At 40.1% G+C, this 23225-nt stretch overlaps 1 protein-coding gene and 2 long non-coding RNA genes across 3 annotated transcripts; all 3 read left to right on the top strand.

Annotated features, from left to right (window-relative positions):
* The first annotated feature begins 832 nt into the window (after positions 1–832).
* On the top strand, positions 833–1734 carry LOC109706108. Its single transcript, XR_002215076.1, has 2 exons — positions 833–1070; positions 1636–1734. It is a non-coding gene; the product is annotated as an uncharacterized LOC109706108 (long non-coding RNA).
* Positions 1735–7788: 6054 nt separating this feature from the next.
* LOC109706107 lies at positions 7789–11021 on the top strand. The gene is made up of 3 exons (XR_002215075.1): positions 7789–8002; positions 8568–8773; positions 10755–11021. It is a non-coding gene; the product is annotated as an uncharacterized LOC109706107 (long non-coding RNA).
* A 7947-nt stretch (positions 11022–18968) lies between these two features.
* On the top strand, positions 18969–21834 carry LOC109706109 (laccase-24-like). The gene is made up of 4 exons (XM_020226914.1): positions 18969–19219; positions 19819–19970; positions 21002–21249; positions 21689–21834. The coding sequence occupies exons 1-4, from the start codon at positions 19127–19129 to the stop codon at positions 21811–21813; spliced, it is 618 nt and encodes a 205-aa protein (XP_020082503.1). The 5' UTR covers positions 18969–19126; the 3' UTR covers positions 21814–21834.
* Positions 21835–23225: the final 1391 nt, after the last annotated feature.

Below are 23225 nucleotides of genomic sequence, written 5' to 3'. Positions count from 1 at the left end.
AAGAAAAGTACCTCTCAGAAAGAGAAAAAATAAGAATAATATTGTAACATATGAGAATCTGGGAGTTACGATGTCAACTTTGACCTAGAAGGTCAAAGTGAGGAGGGAGCTAGTTGGACATCATCCTAGAGTGAATTGTGATGCGTTGGAATGAATTTCGGAGATAAACAAGTGTTTCGGCGCAAATTGGGCGCGAAACGAAAAATAAAGAGAATTACGGATTTCCGACGCTAACTTTGATTAAAAGAATTAAAGTAAAGCGCAAGGATAAATTGTGGCATCTCCGAATTAATTGTGAAGCTTTGGAAAAGCTCAGGGCGTGTTTTCAAAGGGTTTGGAAGTATTCAGTGCGAAGTGGTAATGCAAAAAGGGAGAAAGTGCATTGGAGCTGACTTTATTGCTAATTCGGCTCCAATAATGTCAAAATGCAAAGGAATTGCTTCCAAATGGAATTGGTAGCTCGTAAAGGTCCCTTGGTATATTTTGGACATGTTTGGAAGAAATCGGAGTGAAAACGGAAAATCTAGAATTTTCTGTAAAGAACGGGACTGAGAAAATTAGCAGAAAATGCACAGTGTCAGAAAATTATGAAAATTGGCAGAGATGTCAGGAACATTAATATAAGGCTAGTTTTGAAGTTTCTGATTTTTCTGACACCTGTAGAGAGAGAAATTGCATAAGGAAGTGATCAGATAAAGATTACAGTGCGGGACAGTTCGCAGTGACCAAACGGGGTCGAAACTGAAATGTTAAAATTTCAGTGGACTTGTTAAGGAAAAACGAACATTCCTGCCAAATTTGAGCTCAATCGGACTGTCGGAAGGGCTTACGGAAGATATTTACTCCGTGACGCTAAATGGCTTAAGTCGAGGGGCGTTATGGTAATTTCAGCATGCTTAGTGGATTTCCACTAAACCCCCTGCCAGGCTCCTCTTCATCCTTATCCCCTGCCACTCCTCCCCTCTGCAGCATCATACGTAGAGAGAGAGAGATGGAGAAAAGAAGAGAAAAGAGAAGAAAAAGAAGAAGAAGAAGCAGATGAAGAAGGAAAAAAAAAAGAAAGAAAGCAAGTAAGATTTCTATTTCTCTCTTTGCTCTATTCCCTCTCATCTCTCTCTCCCTGCTGAGCAGGAGCAGCAGCAGCTGCTTCAGCAGTAGCGGGGAGCAAGAACAGCAGCATGCAGCTCAGCAGGGCTGCTGAGCAGCAGCAGCAGCAACAGCTGCTTGCGCAGCACAGCAGGCGCAGGAACAGCAGCTCAGCATGAGCTGCTGAATAGCAGCAGCAGCATGCAAGCAGCTGCAGCAGCAGCAGGAATAGCATCAGCAGCAGCTGCTGCAGGGAAAGGAAAAACAGGAAGAAAAGAAAGGAAAGAAAGAATGAAAAGAAAAAAAAAAGAAAACCTGCAGGTTGCAGGGAAAGAAAGAAAGAAAGAAAGGAAAAGAAAAGAAAGAAAGTAAGGAAAAGAAAGAAATGAAAAAGAAAGAAGAGAAAAATGGAGTTTCAGTATTTGGACAGTTTTTATTAACTGTTTTGAAGCTCTTGGGCTAATAAGACTTGAATTACGCTATGTAATTGTGAAAAGTGCATTGAAACTCGTTTTTATCGAAAACTGACCCGACAATGCACTTTTGCAGGATAGAAGTCCGAACACGAAATTGACTACGTACAAACCAAATTGGGGGTAAAAGAAACTCGCTGGCGAAGTCGGTTCGGCAATCCGACGCTCCTACGCGAAGATATTGCCAAAAGAAGGTTTTCGACGTCGAAAGTCGCGAGCGCGGGTCGCGATTCTCGGGAAAGCACTAGAAGCGAATTTCTTCCATTCCGGCATCAAAGAAAGGTGGGTTGTGCTTACCGAAGTGATTAGGTCACTTCCATGCCAAAGTAGATCATGTTTTTATTTGACGCATATATGGAACTATATATCGACATATGACCATTTAGCACTATGACTATAAATATGAACATGAATATGAATGCTATATGAATGCTATATGAATGCTAGATGCACATGGATATTGAATGCTCAATATGAAATGGTCGAAATGCGAATACAAATGCTACAGTGTCTATAATTGTGATACATGATCCGTGAAAGCTAGTGTTAAATGCTTATGAATGTGGATGTTTATAGCTAAACATCGATTTATGAACGTGAAAGCTATGGGAATTGCTATGGAAACTTGGAAGTGAAATGAAATCACATGATGTGATTGTGGGAAGCCAAGATGAGCATTGCCCTGTGAAATTCGCATTGGTGTACCGGTACAACCATCATCCTGTACCGGTACAGCAAGCACCAGCAACAACAGTTGCTGAGTTAAAAGGCCAATTTGGTCGTTTCACTCTTAACGCTTTTCCTTATCCTTATATGAGTAAATATATGATATAACAGGTGGAACCTGTAAATGCCACGGGCATGTAAGCTGAATATGAATTGTGAACAAAGATGCTAAAGCCTACATAATTGAAGTAGAAGTTCGATGCCTATGTCTGAACATATATGAAAATGAATGTACTTTAGTACGAGCTATATGAATGTTACTAATTCAACTCGAAACCTCGATGGTAATAAGATAAGTGAGAATATGCAAACTTTATTAATCCCTAAGAATTGGGTATGAATCGACAACTCTAACTGAGTAGGAATTTGAACAGTAACAAGGTAAATGAAAATGTGCCAATGATAACCCTGGTTGTGGATAACTAGGACAATGAATAGATCGAGTGGCATTAAACCTTGTGTCTTGACATAGGAGGTATTTGAGCATATTCAGATATATTGATATTGTAGTCATGTCCTGTATTATAGGGTGATCGCCATTGTGCAAGTGCAAATGTAAAGTCCTATCACCAATGAGGACTTGTGAACCTTAGAATGTGAACATAGAACCCTATGAATGCATGAACTATAACACTAGTAAACTTGGTGACATTCTAACTAGGAATTGGGTTAGCATCGAGAAAGCAAAGTGTGAAACTAGCATAAAGAGCTGGTTAGCGTTCAGTGTGACATTGTCTATTGTTGAATCCTCTAAAGGAGGATCAGATCATACTCACATTTGTTTGGTTCAAGGTAGGTCGCTCCTCCTTGAACGATGAGCTCCGGAGTAGTCATCTTTACTGGACCAGGAGGTGCGTCTCCCCCAGTTGACAGTCCCGTCGGGTGCAGGTTGCGTCTCCCCGATGTTTGGGATAGTGTCAGTGAGTTATTGTTAACCAGAGGGTTAACTAAAAGATTGGGTAATGATATCTTACATTATGTCTATATTATGAGCTATAGATTGGGTATCCTTGTCGAGTGGATTCTAGGGCTGAGGTGCTTGTGAGACGTCCTTGACCTCGAGCCTGATTTGACGCGGTACTCCGCGGTTGATTGACTCAAGACTGAGTCGAGTGGCTAGATGGCTAAGGTAAGTAACCTTAGGAAAGAATTGCCAGTGAGCATAAAAGTGTAAAGAATAAAGAAAATAGCTAATGAATGAAACTAGCTAAGAAAGAATAGAACGGCCATAAGTAAAGAACAGCTAATGAACGTGAATAACTAATAAAGAGAAAAGAATGCTATTGAATAATGAATGGCTAATGATATAAAGTAGAATCAAGTGATCTACTGACAAGATTTACAGGTATTGCATATTGCATAGCAGCGAGGCAAGGTAAGGTTTTATTTGTTGCATAATTGATTATCTATCTACTTGTGGACTAACCTACTGTTGCCTCCTTTGGACCTGGTGGGTCGAGCTCTTCTCTTGGGTGGCCGTACCCACTGGGAACTATATTTATATAGTTCTCACCCCCGTGTTGTTTTGGGGGTACAGGTTGCATGTGAGCGGCGCAGCGGCGCGAGGACAGGACGTAGTTTCGTACATAGCGCCCCACCACTGAGACCGAGATAGCAATACCCTGAAGTGGTCAAGGTCAAGTTCAGAGTTCAAGTGGAACGAAACAAAAGTGTAGTAATTTGTTTAAGTTTTGTAGTAATTCAAAAGCATATGTGGCTATGTGAATGTAAAGTATTGTAAATGTAAAAGAATCTCTGAGATGAATGCTTGTAATAGTATAGTTTACACTTTATGTTTTCGATACTGATGCAATCTGTGCTTGAATACAGTTCCTGTTTGGAACCTCTCGTATTGCATTGTATAGATTGTTGACGCCTAGAACGTACAGGGGAAGCTCTGTCCGTTCGGCGGTCTGTCGGCGTGCCCGAATCCGACCAAAGAGGCGGAGCTCGGGGCGTGACAGATTAAATGGTATCAGAGCATAAAAGAGCATCACAGAGAATAAAAGAAATGGTTTAAGCAGACCTAGGAGACCTAGGATAGTAAACCGTAAGGACTCACGCTCGTGAGTGACGAGGACTTGTGACGTGTGGCGAAAGGAAAAGCAATTGGGTCAAGTTTAGTAAACCTCTAAGACGGATATTAGAGGTAGATTCAAGGTTCAGTTTATTCTCAGCCAAGTGAGTTCATGTTGGGTCGACACAACATGAAGACCGAGGGATGGGAATAAGCTTCCTTGCATGACTTTCGCGCGCGATTTGAGTTCGTATCAGTCGTTTCGTATTCGGCCTAGAGGGTCGCGGACTGACCGAGTTGTCGTGTCAGGTTCTGGGCGCGTAGGCGATCTTTGATTAGATCGGCGCGGGATGGGACAAGTGGTGTCCCCGAGTAGAACGAGAAGAGCGGAGACTTGGAGCTTCGCGAGCAGTTGGCCACACTCGTGGGAGTAGTGCGGCAACAAACGGATGTGGTGCAGCGTCAGCAGAAGGCTGCTTTGCGCCAAGAAGAGCGGATTAAAAGACTCCAGGAAATGGTGGAGCAGTTGGTGACTACACCAGTTTCGGCTCGTCGTGTACGGCCGACAGTGGCGACAGAGGCATTTCCGTCGGGGTCGGGTGCTCCGACTTCTGTTAGTACACAGATGGAAGGTGAAAGGAAGCGTGCTTTAGCGGCTTTAGTGACTGTCAAGAAGCTGATGAAAAGCTGATGAAAAGAGAAAACTTCGGGACAGGTTTCAAAAGTTGCGGCAAGAAGACCGCTCCGTGAGGGAATGTGAGCGAGAATTCTCCCGTATCGTGAGTTGTGTTCCAAGTGTGGTACAAGACGATAAGGATCGAGCTGAATGTTTTGTACGAGGACTTCGGCCTGATATTTTCAACACGGTGCACAATCTCAAGTTACAGACTTTTACTGAAGTCTTGGATCGGGCTCTATGGATAGAGCAAGGTAACGCCTTTGTGCGTGAAGAGCGCGAGTTGGAGGAATGTAAGCGAGTGAAGCCACTACCAAGTAACTCAGATGAACAGTCAAGTTTTGGACACCTCTCGACATCATCCTCTACTCGATCCTCCCCACGATGTGTGATTTGTGGTGGTTCCCATTGGGCACGATGTTGCGTGCAGTGGGAAGGAAAGTGCACTCGATGTAGACAACCGGAATACCCAGATTATGAGTGCTTGCGAGTGATAGTATATTGGCGACGCCCTTTCCCTTTCTGGGACAACTTGCAAGTGTGCCACCTGCGACACTGTCTGGAGAGCGAATGAGAATAAAGCAACCGAGGGGTTCGCGGCGAACGGCGAGTGACCGTGAATACACAGACCAGGCTGAGAAATCTGTAACAGCTGGTGATGACCGGGCAAATTGGTGCATTGCATGTTTGTGTATGAGGATAGTAGTGATTGATTGTAGAGACCCAAATATGCTTGTGTTGTGGATGCGTAGTACCTGTTGGAACAGGTAGAGAATCCGAGGGCACTAGCAAATCGCTGGTGATAGTGTGATAATAGTGGTAGTAGCTGACCAACTCTCAAATTAATGTGAGTTGTGGTTTGCCAGAGTCAAGTCACGATGTTCGTGGAACTTGCGTAAGACTAAGCATTTTGCAGGTTGTCCTAGTAGATCGAACAGTGAAAATAGAATCACTATTGCGTCTGGTACGTGCATGAGGACCTAACAATATCTCAAAGTGAGGTCAATGGGTCGTGCCCGTGTAGTTGAGTGCATAGGCAAGAGTTGCCTAATGCGAGATTCGTGTAGAGCGCTCGAGTGTTGGTGCTCGTAGAGTACAGATTCGTTTCAGCCGTGAGTGCGTTGGCAGTAGCACTTTAGCATTGCGAAGTGTGAAGCGTGCCAGAGGTCACTCGTAGGGCTGGTGGCTCGCACTAGGTGCGTAGGAGCCGATAGTGATACGTGTGCTCAGTAGAACGTGTCGCGTGAGACGACGTTTGCGGGTAGTGCTTGGGGACAGTCCGTGCCTGGACCACTTGTGGACTGTGGAGCCTGGACCCATTGGGTAGGCGCAGTCAGCTGTGAGAGACAGCGGCCCGATACCTGCAGGTAGGGCAGAGAGTTTTGGTCAGGACGGGAGCCCGAGCATAGACCCGAGTACGTGGAATGCCACGTGTTGGACCGTGAAATCGGTGATGCACACAGAGTGTGTAGTGACCCAACCCGAGGAATTGTTGTGGTTCGAGGTCTTGTTGCTCCTGGTTGGAGTATGTGCGAATTCTCTAATAAGAATTTCGCCCAATAGTGATAATTGGGTCTACGCTTACGAGCGAGCGGCATTATGTCATGTCACGGTTGAGTTAGGCAATCGGCCTATATCGGATCGGTAACTTATGAACCGAATTGGGATGAGTGGTTTAGCCGTATACCCTGAAAGGGTTGTACACTGGAGTACATCGAAGGTATTCAAGTGAATTATGTCTAGGGACCGTGAAAGCAAAAGCTTGGTCCTATGGATAAATCAGTCAGAATTGCTGAGATAAGCATCGATGACGAGTTGAGATTGGAAATGCGAACAAAGTGTTCGTAGAAACTGATTTGGAAAAAAACTCAGTATAGTATGGAATGAAATTGAGAAATCTTGAAATGGTGTTGGAATTTACCTCCCTCCGTTAAACAATGAAGAGTAATATGTATCTAAGTTTCGCGGACGAAACTTTTGTTAACGAGGGGAGAATGTAACATATGAGAATCTGGGAGTTGCGATGTCAACTTTGACCTAGAAGGTCAAAGTGAGGAGTGAGCTAGTTGGACATCATCCTAGAGTGAATTGTGATGCGTTGGAATGAATTTCGGAGATAAACAAGTGTTTCGGCGCAAATTGGGCGCGAACGAAAAATAAAGAGAATTTCGGATTCCCGACGCTAACTTTGATTAAAAGAATTAAAGTAAAGCGCAAGGATAAATTGTGGCATCTCCGAATTAATTGTGAAGCTTTGGAAAAGCTCAGGGCGTGTTTTTTCAAAGGGTTTGGAAGTATTCAGTGCGAAGTGGTAATGCAAAAAGGGAGAAAGTGCATTGGAGCTGACTTTATTGCTAATTCGGCTCCAATAATGTCAAAATGCAAAGGAATTGCTTCCAAATGGAATTGGTAGCTCGTAAAGGTCCCTTGGTATATTTTGGACATGTTTGGAAGAAATCGGAGTGAAAACGGAAAATCTAGAATTTTCTGTAAAGAACGGGACTGAGAAAATTAGCAGAAAATGCACAGTGTCAGAAAATTATGAAAATTGGCAGAGATGTCAGGAACATTAATATAAGGCTAGTTTTGAAGTTTCTGATTTTTCTGACACCTGTAGAGAGAGAAATTGCATAAGGAAGTGATCAGATAAAGATTACAGTGCGGGACAGTTCGCAGTGACCAAACGGGGTCGAAACTGAAATGTTAAAATTTCAGTGGACTTGTTAAGGAAAAACGAACATTCCTGCCAAATTTGAGCTCAATCGGACTGTCGGAAGGGCTTACGGAAGATATTTACTCCGTGACGCTAAATGGCTTAAGTCGAGGGGCGTTATGGTAATTTCAGCATGCTTAGTGGATTTCCACTAAACCCCCTGCCAGGCTCCTCTTCATCCTTATCCCCTGCCACTCCTCCCCTCTGCAGCATCATACGTAGAGAGAGAGAGATGGAGAAAAGAAGAGAAAAGAGAAGAAAAAGAAGAAGAAGAAGCAGATGAAGAAGGAAAAAAAAAAGAAAGAAAGCAAGTAAGATTTCTATTTCTCTCTTTGCTCTATTCCCTCTCATCTCTCTCTCCCTGCTGAGCAGGAGCAGCAGCAGCTGCTTCAGCAGTAGCGGGGAGCAAGAACAGCAGCATGCAGCTCAGCAGGGCTGCTGAGCAGCAGCAGCAGCAACAGCTGCTTGCGCAGCACAGCAGGCGCAGGAACAGCAGCTCAGCATGAGCTGCTGAATAGCAGCAGCAGCATGCAAGCAGCTGCAGCAGCAGCAGGAATAGCATCAGCAGCAGCTGCTGCAGGGAAAGGAAAAACAGGAAGAAAAGAAAGGAAAGAAAGAATGAAAAGAAAAAAAAAAGAAAACCTGCAGGTTGCAGGGAAAGAAAGAAAGAAAGAAAGGAAAAGAAAAGAAAGAAAGTAAGGAAAAGAAAGAAATGAAAAAGAAAGAAGAGAAAAATGGAGTTTCAGTATTTGGACAGTTTTTATTAACTGTTTTGAAGCTCTTGGGCTAATAAGACTTGAATTACGCTATGTAATTGTGAAAAGTGCATTGAAACTCGTTTTTATCGAAAACTGACCCGACAATGCACTTTTGCAGGATAGAAGTCCGAACACGAAATTGACTACGTACAAACCAAATTGGGGGTAAAAGAAACTCGCTGGCGAAGTCGGTTCGGCAATCCGACGCTCCTACGCGAAGATATTGCCAAAAGAAGGTTTTCGACGTCGAAAGTCGCGAGCGCGGGTCGCGATTCTCGGGAAAGCACTAGAAGCGAATTTCTTCCATTCCGGCATCAAAGAAAGGTGGGTTGTGCTTACCGAAGTGATTAGGTCACTTCCATGCCAAAGTAGATCATGTTTTTATTTGACGCATATATGGAACTATATATCGACATATGACCATTTAGCACTATGACTATAAATATGAACATGAATATGAATGCTATATGAATGCTATATGAATGCTAGATGCACATGGATATTGAATGCTCAATATGAAATGGTCGAAATGCGAATACAAATGCTACAGTGTCTATAATTGTGATACATGATCCGTGAAAGCTAGTGTTAAATGCTTATGAATGTGGATGTTTATAGCTAAACATCGATTTATGAACGTGAAAGCTATGGGAATTGCTATGGAAACTTGGAAGTGAAATGAAATCACATGATGTGATTGTGGGAAGCCAAGATGAGCATTGCCCTGTGAAATTCGCATTGGTGTACCGGTACAACCATCATCCTGTACCGGTACAGCAAGCACCAGCAACAACAGTTGCTGAGTTAAAAGGCCAATTTGGTCGTTTCACTCTTAACGCTTTTCCTTATCCTTATATGAGTAAATATATGATATAACAGGTGGAACCTGTAAATGCCACGGGCATGTAAGCTGAATATGAATTGTGAACAAAGATGCTAAAGCCTACATAATTGAAGTAGAAGTTCGATGCCTATGTCTGAACATATATGAAAATGAATGTACTTTAGTACGAGCTATATGAATGTTACTAATTCAACTCGAAACCTCGATGGTAATAAGATAAGTGAGAATATGCAAACTTTATTAATCCCTAAGAATTGGGTATGAATCGACAACTCTAACTGAGTAGGAATTTGAACAGTAACAAGGTAAATGAAAATGTGCCAATGATAACCCTGGTTGTGGATAACTAGGACAATGAATAGATCGAGTGGCATTAAACCTTGTGTCTTGACATAGGAGGTATTTGAGCATATTCAGATATATTGATATTGTAGTCATGTCCTGTATTATAGGGTGATCGCCATTGTGCAAGTGCAAATGTAAAGTCCTATCACCAATGAGGACTTGTGAACCTTAGAATGTGAACATAGAACCCTATGAATGCATGAACTATAACACTAGTAAACTTGGTGACATTCTAACTAGGAATTGGGTTAGCATCGAGAAAGCAAAGTGTGAAACTAGCATAAAGAGCTGGTTAGCGTTCAGTGTGACATTGTCTATTGTTGAATCCTCTAAAGGAGGATCAGATCATACTCACATTTGTTTGGTTCAAGGTAGGTCGCTCCTCCTTGAACGATGAGCTCCGGAGTAGTCATCTTTACTGGACCAGGAGGTGCGTCTCCCCCAGTTGACAGTCCCGTCGGGTGCAGGTTGCGTCTCCCCGATGTTTGGGATAGTGTCAGTGAGTTATTGTTAACCAGAGGGTTAACTAAAAGATTGGGTAATGATATCTTACATTATGTCTATATTATGAGCTATAGATTGGGTATCCTTGTCGAGTGGATTCTAGGGCTGAGGTGCTTGTGAGACGTCCTTGACCTCGAGCCTGATTTGACGCGGTACTCCGCGGTTGATTGACTCAAGACTGAGTCGAGTGGCTAGATGGCTAAGGTAAGTAACCTTAGGAAAGAATTGCCAGTGAGCATAAAAGTGTAAAGAATAAAGAAAATAGCTAATGAATGAAACTAGCTAAGAAAGAATAGAACGGCCATAAGTAAAGAACAGCTAATGAACGTGAATAACTAATAAAGAGAAAAGAATGCTATTGAATAATGAATGGCTAATGATATAAAGTAGAATCAAGTGATCTACTGACAAGATTTACAGGTATTGCATATTGCATAGCAGCGAGGCAAGGTAAGGTTTTATTTGTTGCATAATTGATTATCTATCTACTTGTGGACTAACCTACTGTTGCCTCCTTTGGACCTGGTGGGTCGAGCTCTTCTCTTGGGTGGCCGTACCCACTGGGAACTATATTTATATAGTTCTCACCCCCGTGTTGTTTTGGGGGTACAGGTTGCACGTGAGCGGCGCAGCGGCGCGAGGACAGGACGTAGTTTCGTACATAGCGCCCCACCACTGAGACCGAGATAGCAATACCCTGAAGTGGTCAAGGTCAAGTTCAGAGTTCAAGTGGAACGAAACAAAAGTGTAGTAATTTGTTTAAGTTTTGTAGTAATTCAAAAGCATATGTGGCTATGTGAATGTAAAGTATTGTAAATGTAAAAGAATCTCTGAGATGAATGCTTGTAATAGTATAGTTTACACTTTATGTTTTCGATACTGATGCAATCTGTGCTTGAATACAGTTCCTGTTTGGAACCTCTCGTATTGCATTGTATAGATTGTTGACGCCTAGAACGTACAGGGGAAGCTCTGTCCGTTCGGCGGTCTGTCGGCGTGCCCGAATCCGACCAAAGAGGCGGAGCTCGGGGCGTGACAAATATACTCAAAGGGCTATACATCTTGTAGATGATATAAGGTGGAATGTTAATAAAATATGCTCAAAGAGCCACTCCTGTCTCAGACGATGTGCATAACTCAATTTAATCATGTTATGTTAATTTCACAATTTTGAGAAATATTTATTTCATTTTCTTTAACAAAATATGATGATAAAATGATACAATTTATTTCTAAGATCTTGCATGATGTGTGGGATTTTATTTTATATGTATCAAGAATTCTCATTGATTTTCGGTTTAAAAATTTTGAAATTTTGAATATCCCTGAAATTGATTTTTCAAAATTCATTTATGAAATTTTATTTAAAATTTTTTTTGGTGAAAATAGGTTATTTGTGATGATTAAATATTATGAAGTACCCTTACATTTTTCTTGGATTTTTCGGGCCGCGTTTAAATTTTTTGAAAAATTTCTGGCTCGGAGACCGGTCTCAGGGAAGAGAGACCGGTCCCTCCGCCCGGACCGATATAAGGGTTTGTGGTCCGGTTTCTTCTCACTTTACCAAACTCGCTCTAACTTCTCCCCAGGGCCTTAAACATACCTAGGGTGCTTTTGCTTCAAATCTTCATCAATTTACACTTGATTTTGGTATGATTCTCGGATTTTATTTCGTTGTTATCTTATAATCCGAATTTATGCTTTATTTTCAATTTTTGGAGGATTTGTTCACATTGTGTTGTTAGATCTTTTCATTTTTGCCCTGATCTTACCTCTAGACATGTTAGTCAAACATTTTCATAGGTTATTTCATATTTTGATACAATTGTTTGGTTGTTTTAGCTATGTGTTCTTCCTTAAGACCTAATTTTTTCAAATTTTTCGAAAATTGGGATTTTACTGATTTTTGATGCTTGATTTGTTCATGATTTATATGATCATGTGGCCCATAGGATTATCTAATATTTATATACCAATTTGCTGACATTTTTGGTTTTAAGGAAATTTTATATGTATATTTCATTATGTTTAACAGGTAATTTTCAAAAATGTACTCGTGGGTTCTCGTGCTTGTTGTCCTTATGGCTGGGGGTGGTCGCGGTAGCAAGCGACAGCGCTCCTCGGCTAAGAGGCCGGTTGAGCAATAACCGGAAGATGAAGGGAGTGAATATGCCTCGGGTGATGAATCTGAGGAGGACGAGCAGGATTGGGAGACTTTTGTTCTTGAAGTTTTAGCTAAGGATAAGGACGCTGGGAAAGGCAAGGGCAAAGGAAAAGCCGTGGATAAAGGCAAAGGAAAGGCGACTGAGCGTTCCGGTCGTCGTAAGTCCGGGGGTGTTGAGATTCGAGAACCGGGCTCTGAACCACCACGTCGCAGTCTACAGGATGTTCCATCTAATCGACGGTCAATGTACTCGTCGAAACACTGCATTGGTGAGCGAGATGTTGGGTGGCCAGTATTATTAGTTGTGTGCCGGGTTTTCAGGATTTATTTGAACAGGGGAATCTTCATCAGATTTGTGATTTCCCGGAGCAAACCGGTTATTGTTTGGAGTTGATCAGAGAATTTTACATGAGAGCAGGTCACCTCAGTGACTCCGACGGGGGTCCGTACGTGTTTAAGACTTCTGTCCGTGGTGTTGAGTTATCCATCACTCCTGAGACAATAGCTTCGGTGCTAGAGATGGAAGCAACGACTGATGGAGTGGAGTATCTTCAGGCTGGATTCGACTCACTTCGCGATTGGAACCGTGTTGTGAACACTATTTGTATGCCGGGTACTGAATCAAACGGCATTATGGTTATGTCAAAAGATTTCAAAATGGAGTACAGGTTTCTGAACTTTGTGGTTTGCTACAATATCATGCCTCTCGCGAACACGAAAATCTTGAGATGGGATCGGATTCTGTACATGTATCTCTTGGGTAGGCCAGATATTGTGAGTGCGAAAAACATTAACATGAATATTCCGTTTCTGATCTGGCGGCGGATGGCGAAAGACATCAAAACCTCTGGGCAAAATGAGAGGTTACCATTTCCTATAATAATTATGCGGATTTTGCGACTTCGTGAGGTGGATGTTAGGTGTACATCATACGAGCACAGTTTGGGTCGGATCAATGAAAGGACGTTTGTAAAGTCCTCGGTGCAGCTTCGTACGCCGTCTCAACGTGCTTCTTCGCCTCCTGCAGCTCCACCTCCTGCTACTGCTACTTCTTCCCGTCCTTCTATGGACATTTCTGAGGAAGATATTTCTTTTTCATCGGTGTATCGCGAGCAGCAACGTCTATCTGAGGAGCTACAAAAGTTGTCTGCAGAACAAGCTGCGATTCGTAAGGATGTGAGCAAGATGAAGCGCTTGTTGAATATGATTTTTGACAAATTGGGATGTTGTCGGGCAGATTTACCTCCAGGAGATGATTCTGACTAGGAGTTACCGAGCTTCTCCTTTTGTCGTTTTGGCGCTTTCTGACAAAAAGGGGGAGATGGGTGGGATGGTCTTAATGATGATGATGATGCATTCCTGATGTTTAGTTAGTTAATGCATTCCTGATGTTTAGTTAGTTAAGATGTTTAATTATGAACTATGATGCTTTAGGTGTCTGACTTAGTGCTTTCGGTTAGTTTGACTATGAACTATGAAGTGTGAACTTTAGTTGATTGTTTGATATTCTTGATACTTAAATCTTGATTATGTTTTGAGAATGTTTTTGCAGGAATAATTCAAGACTTCAAGACTCCATGTCTAAGTCATAGAGTTTGTATTAAGGTTGTAAAAGTGTAAATTTTGTTTATTGGATTGATCATGCAGGAGATTATCGTTTGGTGATTGCGATGATCTTCTTTTTATGACTTATTGGTTGTATACAAACTTTGTGTTATATTTTGTCACGAAATCGCCAAAGGGGGAGATTGTTAAGGATTTTATAGGTTGGCGAATTTCGTAAAGTTGTTTGGAGTCTTGAAGAGTTGATCGCAGAAGTTTTTGAGAAGAGATTCAAATTGGAGGACGAAGACTCATTCAGAAAGATCGACACCTAAGGTATGAAGAAAAGATCATTTGTCGTGAAGATACATAATTAGAATAAGTTCAGAAGGCTTAGATTGTTTTTAAACAACTTCTAAACTTTCTTGTGTTCTGGGACCGGTCTCTGAGATGGAGAGACCGGTTCCCCCAAGGTCCTCACTGCGTAAAACATGATGCAACCGGTCCCCTGTGATGAGAGACCGGTTCCCGAACCTTGGTGATTCTGTCGCGCAGCGAGGGACCGGTCTCAAGTTTGAGAGACCGGTTCCCGAACATTGGGTTTTTGGTCACGCAGGGAGGGACCGGTTCCTTACTTGAGAGACCGGTCTCTCACAGACCGGTCTCCTGGAGAGGACTGGTCTCTGAGGACGACACAGGTTTTTGAAAACGACTTTTTGCAATCCTAGTCTACTTCTAAGTCTTCTAAACATATAAATAAGCTATGTGGGTCATCCAAAATTAAGGCTTTGAATATTTTACCAATTCTAAACTCTAGAAACTTGTTTCTTCCCGTTTCAATGCTTAGATTTACATGATGAGTTTCTAGTAATCAACATCGGCTTGATTCTTCGTTTTTACTCGATACTTCTTACGAGAATCAAGTAGATGGTTGATTAAAGGTGAACCCTCATAGCTTATGGTTTTCAAAAGTTAAATCACCACAAATCTTCAATTCTACAAGCTCCGGAAGGAGGTTCGGCGCGTGGATCTCGCGTGAAGCCGAGGATTCGGTGGACGCTTCGAGGAGTTGAGGCGTTGACGCTGCGAGGAGTTGCAGCAAGGTCGATTGGTGGATTCCTATCGATCGAGGACCGGCAAAGATCACCGTCAACAAGAAATCGGTAAATTGAGTCGTGGGTTTTTGTCGAAATCACTTGTACTCAAGTTTTCTTATTGGATTTTCTTTGCGTGATCGGTCCCGTGGGTTTTTCACCTCGAATTGGAGTTTTCCCACGTTAAATTCTCGGTGTGCTGTTTTAATTTCCGCTATTTTGTTTTGTTTGCATCGAGATTTTTCGAGTTTGCCGGATTACACCTATTCACCCCCCTCTAGGTGTTACTTACCTTTTAGATCCTCGGGATCCATATCTTACAATTGTAGAGAGTGAGAGTTTTTGTACCCGATGTATAGAGACCACCATTTTGTATTTAGTTGTATCCTTGTGGATCTCTTGATGTACCTATCTACTTTTGGATTATGATAGTTGTTAGTATTTATTGCTCCTACTTGTTATTAGAAATTTAGTTGTATTCTTGCTCTGATATCTCTAGATACTTGTTTATCTTGGTTTTATTTATCGCTTTGTTGTAGACGCCTTATATGTTGCCGGCATATGGTGGGTCTGGACACGCACCGGGCGGGCCTCCGCCGAGTCCCGGGGCGTGACACTTTCAGGGAGGATGGTCGCAGTATTTACCGATGGCAGAGTTTGCTTATCACAATAGTTATCAAGCAAGCATCAAGATGGCACCCTTTGAAGCACTTTATGGACGAAAGTGTAGATCACCTCTTCATTTAAGTGAAGTTGACAAGAGATTGGCTTTAGGCCCTTATGTGCTCCAGGAAGCAGAAGATAAGGTTCGCCTCGCTAGAGAGCGATTGTTGACGGCTCAAAGTAGGCAAAGGAGTTATGCTGATAAGCATCGACGCCATTTGGAATTCCAGGTTGGAGATCTTGTATTCTTAAAGGTCTCGCCGACTAAGGAAATAAGAAGATTTGGCATACAGGGAAAGTTGAGCCTCGGGTTATCAGACCCTATGAGATTTTGGAGTGTGTAGGCCCGGTAGCGTATCGGCTTTCTTTACTACCGAATATATCGAGAGTATACGATGTATTTCATGTTTTAGTCCTTCGGAAGTACATCTTCGATCCGGCTCACGTCTTGGATGCTTTACCATTAGAGCTGAGGGATGCCTTGAGCTTTGAAGAGCGACCTGTGCGAATTTTGGCTCGCGAGGTGAAGAAGCTTTGGAATCGCGATATTCCTTATGTGAAGGTTCTTTGGAGCAACCACAATGAACGCGAGCCCACGTGGGAGTTGGAGAGCGCACTGCAGGAGCGCTACCCCCATCCTTTTCAGATGAAATCTTGAGGTAACTTGCTTTCTAGTTTCGCGGACGAAACTCCTTTTTAGGAGGGGAGAATGTAACAAACTAAACTTTAGCAAATTGCAAGATTCGATTGTTTAATTAGTGTTCTGAGCCTTTTCGAATTTTCTGGAGAGTATTTGATTGTGTTTCGACCTGTAACTCGCATCCCGAGGAGCAAGAATGGGTACTTAGCACAAAACCTCTAAAATGCAGGTTTTGGGGTGCTCTAGGGTTGAGCTCTGTTAGGCAGAGTACTGGTACTGCATCGCCCGAGTACCAGTACTGGACCTAGTACTGGTACTGCATCAGGAGGGTATCGGTACCCTGTGTATTTTCTCGCTTGACCGAGGCTCGGGTTTGCGCGTACTGTTGCGAGGTATCGGTACTCCAGCCCGCGTACCGATAAGCAGTGCAGATGCAGTCTGCACGTTTTTTAGGGGTTTTTTTGAGATTGTAGCATTTCTTTAAATAGCACCCTACCCCTTTGAGGGGGGCCTTTTTGTGTTGCAATCAGAGAAGGAGAAGATGTGGGTTTCCTTTTTATTTTTCTTGCTTTTTTCCTCTCTTTTGCTTTGGATTTGGAGAAGCCTTAGAGCAAGGATTGCATATTGGTGGTTTTCCCACCATTGGAGAAGCCTTGGAGCAAGGATTGGAGCTTGTTTGAGGAAAGATTTCCAATCCTAGCACATTCCTAGCTTGGTTTGGAGCTTGTTGAGAGGTTAGTAACTTAAATCTCTCATTTGGATCATGATTTGGTGGTTTTTTGTGAATAAAAATCTAGTTTTGAAATTAGGGTTTCTTTTGGGGTTTTTCTTGGTAGAGCCTTAGGGGCTTAATTCATGGTTCTCTTACTTTTCTTTAGGTTGGATTAGAAGTATTCTAGCTTCCATTTGGAGATTGGGAGGGTTCTTCACCATATAAGGTAAATTTTTACCTCTTTATGGGTTGGTTAAAGATGAGCTCGTGGGGTGTTCGTTCGTTGCCCCTAACCCTCTTAGAATTTTCATGAAAGAGCTAGAAGACTAGTGGGCATCCTCGTTCATGCAAACGAAGGGGATACGAGGAGTTCTCGGTGGGTTTGACCTCACCGAAATAGGTGAACTCGCTCTATGTTATATTCTTTATTGTAAAAATAAAAAATCATGCTAGATAAAGTATATGTGAATTTTAGAATGCTTAAAATGTATATGTCATGTATCATGTTATTTCACCTCTATGTAGTAGAGAGACAAGTATATAGTAATCATACAAGTGAATGGCATTCTTTTATATGGCTTGAAATCATGTTTCATTTAGTGAAAATAATAAGTATAGCATGCTCTTGGACATAGAACTCATGCTTGACATAGTGGACATTAATGTCATAAAGTGGCATTCAACTTAGTAAATGGTTAAACTCTTACTTGATGACATAGTGATAGGCCATTGGGTTATTAGCTTCATATCATATTTTAGACATGATGACATTGGATTTGAGACGGATGAATACGCTTGCTTGCCATTGTACTCATTCGCACATGCTTGTGAGGGTCATTCCCCATAAGCCGGCGCTCCGGAGATAGTCAACGCGACATAAGTTCGCCCGTGAGGGATTGTGCGCCGAAATGGGATACCGTAGGGGAGGCTCATTCCTAGAGTGGGAATATTGAATACCACGGGGCCATTAGGCACGACACAAGCCGGATTACACTTGTGCAGGTCCTACATGATTGGAACAAGGTTGAACAAAAGTGAAATGTAGACATTATACTAGTTAGTGCATACTAGTTGTATATACTCATTCATATTAGAATAACACTTATACATGTGAAACTCATGCAAGTAGAGACATAGTAGGCTAGTAAAATTTGTTACATGCCCATTACATATGTTGTTTATTTCCGTTAAATGTTAAATCATACTATTTATGCCTCCATGACCTAGTGCTGGATTTCACTGATGTCGACGGCTTACCCACTGGAAACTATTGATTAATAGTTCTCACGCCCTTTGTTTTATTATTTTTGTTTACAGAGCTTTTCACTACGGAAGAGGTTAGGGACCGCGGCAAGGGTGTCGCCTCTACCTAGATAGTGAGAAGCTTTACTTTTAAGTGGTTTATCTCTCCTTTTGTTTTAGTTGGAGAGAGAGAGTTTTGTACCCTATGTGTAGAGACCATCATTTTTGTATATCTAATATCTTGTATTGCGATCTTGTGATGTATCTATTTTATGTATTATGTTAATTGTTTAGTTCTTTTATATTTTCACTTATCATTAGAATTTAGTTGTATTCATTCTCTGATATCACTAGATGTTTGTTTACTTTTGTTTTATTTATCGCTTTGTTGTAGACGCCTTATATGTTGTAGGCATATGGCGGGTTTGGACACGCACCGGGCGAGCTTCCGCTGGTTCCCGAGGCGTAACAATTATTTTATGAAAAAATCAATAGCCTCATGACTTAATAAATTCTCTAATTTTTTATAACTATTTTACCAAACCTTTTCGCATTAGCACACAAGCGGACAAAAGTTTGATTTTATTTTTTATTTATTACCACGGTAAGCTCTTTTTTTTTTTTCCTGACATGGCGTGGTGGGGTTCAAATCTCGAGCCTCTGACCAGTGAATTGGTAGATCTTATTTTATTCAACGTGAGCGCACTAATTGATTCCGTCCGTCGGCTCTCAAACATATTTGCGTTTCTATATATGTGCGCAGTCCCAATATTAACTCTATTGAGCGCAGGAAAGGAAGTTCAAACCTTACAATTGGTTGGTTCTTCCTTCCTCCAACCTCATCCATCGGCCTCCTCTCAAGAGTGTAGGCTCATTCTTTTCTCTCTCTGTGTCATCTCTAGTTAGCTTTTCCATCTTTGATTAGAAATGATGCCGCCGACCGTCTTCGCCTTCGCATTATTTGCTCTCACATTCATCGGCTCGCAGGCAAATGCAGCAACCGTGGAGCACACTTTCCATGTAAATCCTTTCAGCTCCTTTTGCTTGATTCTCTCTTAACTTAACTCCGAAACCAGCTAGACTTGCTTCTTTTCTTTTTTTTTTTTTTTTTTTTCGGTCGAGGTGTATGAAGACTACTCCTCAACTACAGGCCATGTGAAATCACCCACTCGATCAGATATATATATATATATATCTTTTTTTTCCCTGTAACCATAGTTTTATTTTCTTTGATTTGAGTGATTTTAGTCGAATCATTTGAAAAAAAAAAAAAAAAAATGCTACTAAATTCAAGAGTGCTTCGGTTCGGTTAAATTTAATGGTTCCAACAACTTATACGTAAATAGAATTGGAAGTACTAACGATTTATATACAGCTGACGGAGCTGCTAATTTTTTTAGAAACAGCTCAACATGACAAATTACATTAACTGAAATACAGAAATGCCAATGATTAATTGAAACGAAAGTTGAGGGGCCGGTCTACTTCAGAATTGCTGATCTGTTTGAGGGGCCGGTCTACTTCAAAATTGCCTTTCTTAATGATTTGCTGTTTCAAGATCGTAATTACCACTAAGTTGAAGTTGCCGGTAACGTTCGATTGCCTTACTCGTTTTTTAGATAAGGAACCTGACCGTAAGCCGCATGTGCAAGGAGAAAGTGATCCTCGCGGTGAACGACCAATATCCGGGGCCGGCAATACAAGTCACCGAGGGCGATTCCGTTGTAGTTCACGTCATCAATGAATCGCCGTTCGACATGACGATTCACTGGTAAATTAACTCAATACAATATTATTCAAATCTCACAAGTTCTTGCGGAAGTAGTAAAATTACACACAGATAGCAAACTTGCATGTCCCTTTCAATTTAAAAATTATGAATTAAAAAGAAGTTTGCGCAGTTCTCCCTCTTTATCCACTACCCGGAATTGACCCTTAATTTGTAAAGTATTTATTCTACGCACCTTGAAAATTTTCTGAAAATTTTCAAGCCATCGATTTTCACCTTCATTTTCCTCTCTTATCCCTTTTGCCTTTTTATGTAAAAGTATAAATTTTAGGATCTTCAACAATTTTATAAAGTTGTATATTTTATTTTTACCATCCTAAATAGTTTCAACGGCGAGAAAATTACAGTCAGTTTACAGTCGTCAATAAGTGGGCGAAAGAATTTCAAAATTTTGTCATGACGAGAAATAAATTTGAAAAATAAAAGCTTAATGAGAAAATTTGCATTGATCAAAATGCCCCACATTGTTACCTTCTTGTGATGGTTGGAAGATGATGCTCAAAAATTCAAGTGATATTAGACCCTCCGAATATATATATATATATATATGTGGGTATTGTCAAAAGACTTCAAAATCAAAATTTAGAGTTGTATCCAAATTCAAACATCAAAACTATATAAGAATTTAAATTTAAACTTACAAAATTACAACTTAAAATTTTGAATATGTAATTCAGGTTCAAATTGAAAATTATAATTTATTCTAAATTTTAAAATATGTTGATATTTAAATTTAAATAGTTGTTAGTGAGAAAAAATTAAGAAAAAGCTTCTATTTTTATTTTCGCTTCATAGTGGGAATCACTTTAGAAAATGAGATTCCTTCCGAAATAAAAATTAAAATATTATTTTTTCAAACCAAACAAAAGTAATGAAAATAAATAATTCTGATTCTTACTCCAAATCTCAAATCTTTCAGCCAAATATGCTCTTGGTGTGCCGGTATTCACGCTATAAAATATATGTATGTATATAAATTAAAGCAATTTATTTAATTTACTATTGTTTTGTAGGCACGGAGTATTTCAGCTGGGAAGTGCTTGGGCTGATGGGGCGAATATGGTAACGCAGTGTCCGATACGGCCTGGAAAACGGTTAACCTACAGATTCAATGTGACGGGCCAAGAGGGCACACTGTGGTGGCACGCTCATGTCTCCTACCACCGGGTGACCGTCCATGGACCTCTCATCATCAGACCCAAGGGGGGCACTGAAGCACTCCCCTTCCCCAAACCCGACGACGAAGTCACCATCGTCCTCGGTACGATGCGATCGCTTTTAATTGACTCTAGCTAGCATATTATTAATTAATTACTACTATGCAGAAATAATGTAGGTGTTGTCAATACAATATAGAAACAATTAATTATCTATCCATTATTATATTATTTAGCATTCGGGCAAAGTGTAACAGTATTTAGAGAACATGTCACGTGGGTTCTTTTCTTTTTTTCAAAAAAATAATAATAATAATAATAGTGAGAACTCAGAAGTCGGAATTGATCCTCGATCTCCTCCAGTGACGTACGTATGTATCATTCAACTAAGATTATTTTGCAGCTCTCTCCCTTTCTCCACTTATTAGATTATTATATAGTTCGATCCCTTGATGCATGTTTCCTTTTGCTTCGTACGTAATTAGTTTATATTATAGGATGTTGCTTTCTTTTAATCCTAATTTGAAAAATATAAATGTGCAGGAGAGTGGTGGAGCGCGAATGTGGTCAAGGCGGAAGAAGAGGTTATGAGGAGCATCTTCTCCACCATTTCTGATGCATTTACCATAAATGGATACCCCGGAGACCTCTACAATTGTTCTGGTTAGTTTTATATAGTTTTGATGCTCCAAGATTAACATGAATAGAGTACCTTACATTTCTATTTTAGTCTATATATAGACAGATCTTTTGAACCAAAGCTGACCATGTTTAGGACACGTTTGGTTTAAAAAAAAAATAAAAATCAGTAAGGTTGCATTTGGTTCGGATATAATTAAGCAAGAACCGCTTATTTCAGAAATAAATATAAGTTTAGGTATAGGCAGGAATTAGACCAATTTTGCATTTGGATTAAAATTTGATTATTTCTAGAAAATAAGTTAAATAGTGTTTAGATTTAGATGATTAAATTGGAACAATGGGAATATGAGTAATTTCATAATTTTAATTTAAAATTATTTTATCTAATTAATTAACATACAAATATTACTTAAAAATAATTTAATAAATTAATAAATTTATTAGCTGCAGATATTGTTTAAGGTAATAAAATATATTAATTAATTAAATAAATATAAAAAATATTTTAACTTTTTAATTAGTTAGTATATTATTAATTAATGATTGGTCGATATAAATATTAATTAGTTTATGGATAAATACATTACGTTATTAATAATTCATTATAAATAATAAATTAATTAATTATTTTATTATTTAAGCAATAAATAATAATTTAAATATATTAATTAGATTAATTAATAATTTAATACGATATTAAAATTAAATTTAGATTTTAATTAACTTTGTTCCCACCTGGGAACAAGTTTGTTCTAGGAAAAGGGTGGAACAGTAGGTCCAGCCCTTTACCAACTTATTCCAAAAACTCGAGAATTGCTCTCGAGTACCAAATGTAGTGTTTGGGAACAAAATGGGGAAGAAGGGTTTATTCTCCCTCTTATTTCCGAACCTATCACTTTTAAAGGAATGAGAAAGGAATGAGAAAGGGCCGGAATCGTAAACGGTATAATAAAATAATAATTTATTTGGTTCACAAGAGGAATCGAAATTAGAATTATGTTCAAATTAAAATTTTTATTAAATTTAAATTTGTTATTAATATTTGTAATCAAAATTTAAATTCAAATTTGAACTTAAAATTTGAATATACAATTCAAGTTCAAAGTCAAAGTAAAAAAATTTAAATTTAGAACTTCTAAATTTAAATTTAAAAAATTAAAAATTAAATTTTAAATTTATATTTCAAATTCAAATTCGTGATTGTTATTTGATCAAAGAAATTTATATTTAGATTTATATTCGAATTTAAATAGTTGTTGGCGAAAAAAAAAAATTCTCAATCACTTCAGAATTAAAGTTGACTCCCACCTCTATGGTGGGGGTCACTTTTGAGGGATTCAAATTTTCTTAGAAATGAAAATTGGAATGTCAATTCTGAATCTAAACACTAACAATGCGAGTAACTTTCTCCGATTTCTGGTCTAGATCTCAAATACTA

This window comes from Ananas comosus, unplaced genomic scaffold (genome assembly GCF_001540865.1).
Source record: "Ananas comosus cultivar F153 unplaced genomic scaffold, ASM154086v1, whole genome shotgun sequence".
NCBI lineage: Eukaryota > Viridiplantae > Streptophyta > Magnoliopsida > Poales > Bromeliaceae > Ananas > Ananas comosus.
The sequence above is the reverse complement of the archived record's forward strand: the minus strand, read 5'-3'. Positions and strand labels throughout refer to the sequence as shown.